This window comes from Pistacia vera, unplaced genomic scaffold (genome assembly GCF_008641045.1).
Source record: "Pistacia vera cultivar Batoury unplaced genomic scaffold, PisVer_v2 Contig588, whole genome shotgun sequence".
NCBI classification, from domain to species: Eukaryota; Viridiplantae; Streptophyta; class Magnoliopsida; order Sapindales; family Anacardiaceae; genus Pistacia; species Pistacia vera.
Genome location: NW_022196432.1, coordinates 169,218 through 178,670, shown reverse-complemented (window position 1 = coordinate 178,670; position 9,453 = coordinate 169,218). Strand labels below are relative to the sequence as shown.

General features: G+C 33.9%; 2 protein-coding genes across 2 annotated transcripts; both read left to right on the top strand.

Moving 5' to 3' along the window:
- The first annotated feature begins 900 nt into the window (after window positions 1–900).
- On the top strand, window positions 901–3,837 carry LOC116109710 (cytochrome P450 85A-like). The gene is made up of 9 exons (XM_031395933.1): window positions 901–1,342; window positions 1,592–1,913; window positions 2,001–2,150; window positions 2,245–2,490; window positions 2,568–2,654; window positions 2,753–2,831; window positions 3,214–3,320; window positions 3,412–3,536; window positions 3,642–3,837. Exons 1-9 carry the CDS (start codon window positions 1,152–1,154, stop codon window positions 3,727–3,729), a joined length of 1,395 nt encoding a protein of 464 aa, XP_031251793.1. The 5' UTR covers window positions 901–1,151; the 3' UTR covers window positions 3,730–3,837.
- Window positions 3,838–6,855: 3,018 nt separating this feature from the next.
- LOC116109711 (UDP-arabinopyranose mutase 1-like) lies at window positions 6,856–9,453 on the top strand. The gene is made up of 4 exons (XM_031395935.1): window positions 6,856–7,458; window positions 8,270–8,520; window positions 8,610–8,778; window positions 8,898–9,453. The coding sequence occupies exons 1-4, from the start codon at window positions 7,105–7,107 to the stop codon at window positions 9,231–9,233; spliced, it is 1,110 nt and encodes a 369-aa protein (XP_031251795.1). The 5' UTR covers window positions 6,856–7,104; the 3' UTR covers window positions 9,234–9,453.

Genomic DNA, 9,453 nt, shown 5'->3' with positions numbered 1-9,453 from the left:
AATACAAGACTCCAAATGCTGTATCCTGTTAAGTCAAATGATGTGATTAGCAGAAAACTAAGTATTTATCTCATTATGCAGCAAAGCTAATCCAATTAATCATTGGAGTTTTAATCAAATTAAACATGGAAGAAGAAAATTAATAAAACAATTCTCTTGTTCAATGAATGTGATTGAGTAACAAGTGGGTAGAAATGGGAATCTAGTTCCATGGTGTAGTTTGAGAAACAGTCCAAGAAGTCAATAGCACAGAATCGTGCATTTCTAGGAATCATAATAGTCCACAGTCTCCGGCTGCAAACTGCAAGAAAGACGCAGTCAAGTTAAGTTTGAAACCTGCAGTTGTTTCGTTTAGCCAAAAGAAATTTATCTCTCTCTCTCTCTCTTCACTTATTCACATGGTAAACCAAGAGGGTGTCTTTTAGTGAGTTTTTGTAATTCCTTGAAGGCAAGATCTTGTTGACAGACATGTGAAGGCCCGGAAATTGTATTGCTCTTTGGTTATGTCCAATGGGGTGGTGTGCATGTGCTTCTTCACAGATCCCTTTTAACTCATTTCTTAATTGATCGCTTCCTTTTTCCAACTAAATTTCTTAAACAAATCAGATAATACCCAAATCATCATTTTTCTTGTAAAAACCAACCTGCCCGTCTTAAACTATTCATGACTAACATCTTGAAGGATGAGTTGGTTTGGTAGTTGATTATTTTTAATACAATCATTAATTATGATTTTAAGATCTTGGTTAAATGAAAATGGATCCGTGTTTGAGCTCTGAGTCAAAGCAGAAAGTAGTTGGGTGGGTAAGTAAACTTACTTAGTTAAAAGGAAGTTTATCGTACTACGATACAAACCAGTTTTTGTCATTTAAACTTCTGAGTATGCCTTTATTACATTACTTGAGGTCTTAGAGTAGGGTCCCTTCCTAGTAGGGCGCATGGTTTGGAATTATGTGTGGTTTCTCTCTCTCTTTCTCTCTTTCTCTCTCTCTTTATACATTTGGGTAGTTCAAAGGGCTCTATGGCTATATATGTGCACACTTTCTGGCTAAGTTAAGAGTTAGGAGTTAGGACACAACAAAAGCCCATATCATTTCCAGTTGTCTGTGTAGTGGACTCTCTCTGCAGCAAGCTTCTTTTTGGGTGCATCAATGGCTGTTTTCATGGCGATTCTTGCTTTCATCTTGATCATGCTCTTTACTTGCACTGCTTTGTTGAAATGGAATGAGCTCAGATACAGAAAGAAGGGTCTCCCTCCTGGTACAATGGGTTGGCCAGTGTTTGGTGAGACTACTGAGTTTCTTAAACAAGGTCCAAACTTTATGAAAAACCAAAGAGCAAGGTGATTGTTTTTCAAGTATTCTGTTATTGTTTTAGATTCTTTCTTCTAGCGGAGCCCCCTGTTTGAGCTTAAGCCTGAAATTTAGCCCCTTTTAGCCATAATTTTTGGATGTCATTTAGACAAACATGGAGGGTCTTCTTGTAAATTTGATTTAAAAGTCTGTATGTTATATGTTTTCTTGTTAGTTTATCTTGTTATGGTATTGGTTACTTAAAATAGTTGTTTTTACATGTACTATTTTCTTCACAGGTATGGTAGTGTTTTCAAATCCCACATTCTGGGTTGTCCTACAATTGTGTCAATGGATCCAGAGCTCAACAGATTCATCTTAATGAATGAATCAAAAGGTCTTGTTCCTGGCTACCCTCAATCCATGCTTGATATCTTAGGCAAATGTAACATTGCAGCCGTTCATGGGTCCAGTCACAAATATATGAGAGGTGCATTACTTGCTCTCATCAGTCCCACCATGATCAGAGACCAACTTTTGCCAAAAATCGATGCTTTCATGAGAACCCATCTCATCAATTGGGATAACAATATCGTTAACATTCAAGATAAAACCAAAGAGGTTAGTTTAATAATAATAAAAAATATTAAAAGTTTTGATCTTTTTTGCCCTGTTTTTATTCTCATTTCTTTCATTGTTTTGGAACAGATGGCGCTTCTTTCTTCACTTAAGCAGATTGCCAGTGTAGAATCGAGCTCCATGTCTCAGAAATTCATGCCTGAGTTCTTTAAGTTGGTTTTAGGAACTCTGTCACTGCCAATAGACCTGCCTGGCACAAACTATCGTCAAGGTTTAGATGTAAGTTTTCTCATTTCTATTTTTGGTCTTGCATATAAAGTTTTGGCTGTATGTGCAATAATTTTCTGATACTCTTCTTGGCTTGTTTCTACAGGCGAGGAAAAACATTGTATCCATGTTAAGACAACTGATAGAACAGAGAAGAGCTTCTCAAGAAACCCACCAAGACATGCTTGGTTACCTAATGAGAAGTGATGAAAATAGATACAAATTAAGTGATGAAGAGATTATTGATCAAATAATTACTATTTTGTATTCTGGTTATGAGACTGTGTCAACCACTTCAATGATGGCTGTCAAGTATCTCCATGATCATCCAAGAGTCCTTCAAGAGCTAAGAGTAAGTTTAACAAGACTCTTATTGGTTGAAAATGTTGTATTTCTTGTATGCTTGACTAATTTTATGAACTTTTGCAGAAAGAACATTTGGCAATTAAAGAAAGGAAAAGGCCAGGGGATCCAATTGAATGGAATGACCTTAAATCAATGAGATTTACTAGAGCAGTAAGAAAACTGTATTCCCTTTGAATGTATAGCATAAGAGTTAATTGATTTTTTTTTTTTTTCTGTAAATTATATTAACCATAATTTTTTACCTGCAGGTGATCTTTGAGACCTCAAGATTAGCTACAATAGTTAATGGAGTTCTGAGGAAAACCACAAAAGAAATGGAACTTAACGGTGAGTCCAGCTAGCTCTTTCAGTATTTTTGGGCTGAAGAAGCTGTCTTGCAGCTATTTTGAGCCAAACAAAAAAAAAAAAAAAAGAAGTTACAGCATGTCATTCATGGATATGAGATCATTCTTCAAAGTGGACCTCAGCCTATCATGATTTACTTGTCATACCTACCAATCCAGCTAGACCATTCCATTGATGACCCATGTCTTGTTTAAATGGTTTTTTTGACAAGATATGGAGCTTTTTGAAGAAAATAATGTTTTCATCTTAGTTAAATTTTAAGTCTCCTACACAAAACACAACAATAAGCTTCTATTTTATAAATAACAGCCTATATATATATATATGTTCTATAAATAACAGCTTTCCTTCTTTGTTTTTCCAGGATTTGTGATTCCAGAGGGATGGAGAATTTATGTTTATACAAGGGAGATAAACTACGACCCGTATATATATCCAGATCCATTAGCCTTCAATCCCTGGAGATGGGTGGTGAGTTTCCATATGAATCTTCCATATGTGAAAGAAGGTTATAAATCTTCCATCAAGTGATCAAGTTTTTTTTTTATATTCATAAATGCAGGATAAGAGTTTAGAGTCTCAAAACTATTTGTTTATATTTGGAGGGGGCACCAGGCAATGCCCTGGAAAGGAACTTGGAATAGCAGAAATTTCAACTTTCCTTCACTACTTTGTAACTAGATACAGGTAACAAACATATATATATATATATATGTACAGTGCTCAGTCAAGTTTATTTATGGGCGTAAAACTTTGATAGCTAATGTAATTTGATTTGATTGTTTACTGCAGGTGGAATGAAATTGGTGGAGATAAACTAATGAGGTTTCCAAGAGTTGAAGCACCAAATGGATTACACATTAGAGTCTCATCTCACTGACTAACCTTTTATGTATATACAGCAGAGGGACATTGTAACATATCAAAGAGATAAAGAGAGTGTATGATAATGTTCTAACAGATTAGAAAATTAATGACATCGAGATTCATGTTTTCGGCTATATTTAAACTAACAAAACACTGCTAAAATTCATCATCACGTTCATTTACAGTGAGTGGTGTTATTTAAACCCCATCTAAACTCTCTTTGTATAAAGTGTTTCTGGTGGGGTTTAAACTTTAAATAACACCACTGCTTGATTTATTGTACTTGTACTCCAGACCTTTGAATTCAGTCTGAATTTGTTCCCAATTTCAGAAACAAAGTTGCAACTATAGACATAGATTTTCTGTAGAGTAGCCCAGCAACCAGCCCACAAAAAGGCTTTCTATATCTGAAACACTTTAACTCCCTCTCCAGTTTCTGTTGCCTGTAAAATTTTTTTCTCATTAATATAGAACGGTGGAGTAATGGCACCTCTCTTAGAATCTCAAGGAGTTAAACAGACTCATTAAATGGTAAACTTGAATTTCTGTGAGTGTGATTTCATGATCCTGACATTGAGCAACTCTATATATTAATGTTCCAAAGCTGGTTATATTGTCATTTTAATTTCACATACTGCAAAACCTCTCCAAGGTTCATTTTCATGGACTTCTCAAATCCCCATTCTCATTCTTAACTGGTCAATGTTTTTTTTTGTAAGTGATACAATAATTTTCCCTGTATAGGCCTTTCTACTTAAATACAAATTTATTTGGTTTTAAATGGACCTTCAATGGGCTCTTTACAATCATATTTTGGCACCCAAAACTTTGATATCTTACATAATAATGATACTCAAAATTAAAACCTGAATTTTCTTGGCTTATCAAATTTATGTATTCAGAAGCAGGAGCGTAGCCAGAAACTCATTCTAGTGGGTCAAAGATGTTAATTAAACTTAATAATATAATTGTAAATAAACTATTTATTTATAATGATCTTTATAATTAATATATTTATAATTGTGTTTTTATAATACTTTAACGAGTGTAAAAAAAAAATCAAGAAAATTTAATAATGAACAAGTTATTAAGCTAACACAAATAACAACACCTCCAAATTAAAGTACAATAAATTTTCTACTAATAAAATATTCAAAAATTTATCTAGCTTTTATAATAAAATATTATAAGTCTTGTTGTAATTTCACTTTTATGTTTCGATCCCTTAAAATAATGTATCAAAATATATATATTTTTTTATATTTATCTTTTTTTTCTTAATTTCAATATTTTAATATGACTCATCTATGTGTAGTATAGATGGTTACAATGAATTGAGGATAGTGTAGATAGTCATACGGTCTCGGGTTCGATTTTCCATCTGAGCATCCCAATTTAAGTGGGGGACCGTGAGGGTGGGTTGTAAGCTAGCCCTTATATATACAGTATAACCATTTTATAGTGATACTCCATATAAAAATAACCTCTATATAATCATAAAAAATTATGGTCTCAAGTTGAGTCAGTTCTAAATAAGAATAAATTTCACATTGTAATAAGTTATAATTTTTCTAGGTCTTGTCTTAAGGAACTTACCTCTATATAGTAATAATTGTATGTATATTATAAAAAAATATATGTTAAGTTACATTAAATGTTTAAGATGAAATAAAATATTTATCTAAAGTTGTTTGAGACAATGATTTATGCTTTAGAGTTGTTACCATATATTTTATCTTGCGAGTACGTAATAAATCGCCAACATGGACGTTTTCTTATTAAAGCCAAAATATTTCTAACCGTAGGTTTGGAGCTTCTTGGCATAAAACTTTTGGTATTTTCGTACTATATTCATCCTCAGGATTATCTCCTTCCTCTTGTTGTCTAATTCCAGTAAAAATTTCTTCTTCAGTTAAAACATACACAACTTGTTATTCATTTGGATGATTAATGAAGAAATTAATATCCATTTGATTAGTGTAGTGAAGTTGTCGAATATGATCATTCAATTTTGTATCGACTCTTTGATATTAATTTCCATACTATCCTAATGCTATGGAAACAATGAATTAAAATTCTAATACTACTAAATCATGAATTATACAATAAGAAATCAAAATGATAATTTTTTAATCAAAACAATAATTCTTGTAACTACATCTTCATTAAGTTATAACTTCCTTATAGTAATAAATTTAGTTGGTCCCAATATTATGTCTATAAAGAGGTTCTACTGTATATAAAAGTACTGAAATACAAAACAATTGATAATAGTTTAATTTGACAAACAAATTTTAAAAATGATATTTATTTTATAAAATATATGAAAAGATATATAGATTTTTTTCATTTTGTTCTCTGTACAATTAAATAATACATATAAAATTTATTAAATGTATTTAAGGGATTTTTTTTGAAAAATTAAGAATTTAATTTGATATATATGCGTGTGTGTGTGTGTGTGTATTCTGCAAAGTCAAGGAGGTCCCCCTACACCAAGCCCGCCCCACCCCCCCGGCGGCGGCGAAGTATGAAGGAAGAAATTGACCAAAATCTAAGAAGCCTTAACTCATTAACGTACTGCATAGTTAAAGGCAATTTCAAACTCAATAACGTAGCACATAGTTAAAGGGCATTTCATGGTGGTCAGAATCCTTTAAAAGAATATAAAGTTGGCAGATTCATTGATCCTCTACTTTTAATTTCTTTCAAGTTTGGTTAGAAAACATTTAAAATTTCTATATAAATTCCACTATTATTACACAATACCAACTTTTTGTTTTTTAATACCTGTGGTTTTTTGATCAGTTTATGTATATCTTAATTAATTTTCTAAGACTTGAAAACTATTGATTAGATAATAACTCTATTTTGTAATGATCACTCTTATTAGATTTTTTAATTACTCGAATTCGAGAGATCATATAAAATTAGATCATTTTTTGTCATTTTACCATCAAACCATCCAGTACCAAACTTCCTTTGCTCTAGTTTTTTTTAACCTAAATATTACCAATGATCTTTGAACAGAACAAACCAAAATAGCCATAAAAATTTAAATAAAATAAAATAAGTAAAATAATAGTAATAATAAGAAAGGCAAATTCCATTTCGAACAAAAAGAAGCGAAAAGTCATCATTCATCACCCTTGAAGCGCGGCCGGGGCTTCGTTTGATTGAAGAAGTCTGCTATTACAACCACGAAACCCAGACACGTCTCCCCAGTTCCCCTACACTCGTGCCGCTCATCTCGCTTCTCACGTGCCACCTCATCTCTCTCTCTGCTCTATATAATATCATCACATTCCCTCCGGAATTCTACCTTCAACTATTTCTTCTTTTCTCTTTCCTTTTTTTATTTATTTCAATTCAATTAGAAATTAAAACGATGGCCCCATTAGAGTCTGCCACTGCAGCTGAAACAGCAGCTGTTCCTAAGGGAGCTCCTCAGTTGAAAGATGAGTTAGATATTGTGATACCCACCATCAGGAACCTTGATTTCTTGGAGATGTGGAGGCCTTTTTTTGAGCCTTACCATCTCATCATTGTTCAAGATGGTGACCCTTCAAAGACCATCAAGGTTCCTGATGGTTTTGATTATGAACTTTATAATCGTAATGATATTAACAGGATTTTGGGGCCTAAGGCCTCTTGCATTTCCTTTAAAGACTCTGCTTGTAGGTGCTTTGGCTACATGATCTCAAAGAAGAAGTATATCTTCACTATTGATGATGATTGCTTTGTAAGTTGTTTCATCTCTGTGCTTTTGGCTTCTGGGGTTTTTGTTTTGTGGCTAAAATTTGGATCTTTAAGAGAAATTTTAATTCCTCATAGGTTGTGGTTTATGGATTTTTCTTTTTGATCTTCTAGTTTAGGTTAGATCCATATTGTAAAGTAAATGCGGGGTCCAAATAACAAGATTTATGGGTCTTAAAGAATTAGTTTTGATTATGATGCACTAAAAATTTCATTTTGCTTCCTTTTTGGATGGATTTTTTCATTTATAATTCATCATGTTTCAGATTTCGTCAACTTTGGCAAATAATTTCTTACTTTAGCCAGAGTCTCATTGTGCTGCATTTATATGATTGCTGGTTACCTGTGTTTCAAGCAATCTTTCCACGTTAATGGATCGTTCATACCTTGAAACATGGCACATCATGCTATGTGCAGTTGCAAATTACAAATAATTGATAAGCAAGGTTTTTTAGATGTAAAATTTTGTGTGATTATGTCAGTTTGTTGCATCATTTTTTGTCTCAGCATGTACATTTTGGTCGTCCAAATCTATGGATGTTGATGTTGCCATAAATCAATAATTTTAAAATGATGGTGAATCTTGTTTTGTGCTTTCTTATTAGTTTTATTCCTATTTAATCCCTATTTAATCAGTTGGCTAATATTTTAAGGACTTCTTGTTTTAGTATTCTCATATTATAGCCCAATGATTGTTTTTTGGGTTTAAATAATTAATGCTTTTGTTTTCTTTAACATGGTGGAACTATGGATGACTTCCATTTATTTATTTCTGGATTTTTTATTTTTATGATTAGGTTGCAAAGGATCCATCTGGCAAACCGCATAATGCACTCGAGCAGCACATCAAGAACCTTCTTTCCCCTTCAACTCCATTTTTCTTCAACACTCTCTATGATCCCTTCAGAGAAGGTGCAGATTTTGTCCGTGGATACCCTTTCAGTCTCCGCGAGGGTGTCCCAACTGCTGTTTCTCATGGCTTGTGGCTCAACATTCCTGACTATGATGCACCTACACAGCTTGTGAAGCCTCTGGAGAAGAACACTAGGTATGTGATTGCTTCATGAACAAGAAGACTTTAAATAATTCAGTTATAAGAATCTCAGTATTATGCTTATTATGCTTACCGTTAACCAGGTTTGTGGATATGGTTTTGACCATTCCTAAGGGCACGTTGTTCCCCATGTGTGGTATGAATTTGGCATTTGACCGTGAGCTCATTGGCCCTGCAATGTACTTTGGTCTCATGGGTGATGGTCAGCCAATTGGACGCTACGACGATATGTGGGCTGGCTGGTGCACCAAGGTTTGTTGCATTCTGCTTTTCTCTCAATTTTACTGACATTAACCCCATTTCCAGTAACCTGATCCTGTACAGCATTTTTAAGGCCACGTATTAACCAGCTTCTGATTTTGATTGCATAGGTGATATGTGACCATTTGGGATTGGGAGTTAAGACTGGTCTGCCTTATATCTTCCACAGCAAAGCGAGCAATCCGTTCGTGAACCTAAAGAAGGAGTACAAGGGCATTTTCTGGCAGGAAGAGATCATCCCATTCTTCCAAGCTGTTTCCCTTCCGAAAGAATGCACCAGTGTGCAAAAGTGCTACATTGAACTGTCGAAGCTGGTGAAGGAAAAGCTTAGCAAGGTAGATCCTTACTTTGACAATCTCGCCGACGCCATGGTCACATGGATTGAAGCTTGGGATGAGCTTAACCAGCCAGGAGCTTCTGCTGAGGCCGACGGCAAAGCAAAGTAGAAAAGTTTTGACTACCAGCAAACGACATTATAATTTTCCTACACATAGGAAGTGGTTTATGGTTTATAGTCGCTGCTGTAATTCTTTCTTATGCACCTTTGACACCAATTTAGACCAACATTTGGATTTTACAGATTGGCGGGTGTATTTTTGTTTATTTATTTCATGCTATGAACTCATAGAAATAAAATATATATGGTCAAGTTACCATTCGGTTTGA

Excerpts from the sequence above, each read along its gene's own strand:
- LOC116109711 (XM_031395935.1), top strand. The coding sequence starts at position 7,105 with ATGGCCCCATTAGAGTCTGCCACTGCAGCTGAAACAGCAGCTGTTCCT. Across the intron at positions 7,459-8,269 it reads CTATTGATGATGATTGCTTT|GTTGCAAAGGATCCATCTGG; the intron begins GTAAGTTGTTTC and ends TTTTATGATTAG. Across the intron at positions 8,521-8,609 it reads CCTCTGGAGAAGAACACTAG|GTTTGTGGATATGGTTTTGA; the intron begins GTATGTGATTGC and ends ACCGTTAACCAG.
- LOC116109710 (XM_031395933.1), top strand. The coding sequence starts at position 1,152 with ATGGCTGTTTTCATGGCGATTCTTGCTTTCATCTTGATCATGCTCTTT. Across the intron at positions 3,321-3,411 it reads TCAATCCCTGGAGATGGGTG|GATAAGAGTTTAGAGTCTCA; the intron begins GTGAGTTTCCAT and ends TCATAAATGCAG. Across the intron at positions 3,537-3,641 it reads TACTTTGTAACTAGATACAG|GTGGAATGAAATTGGTGGAG; the intron begins GTAACAAACATA and ends TGTTTACTGCAG.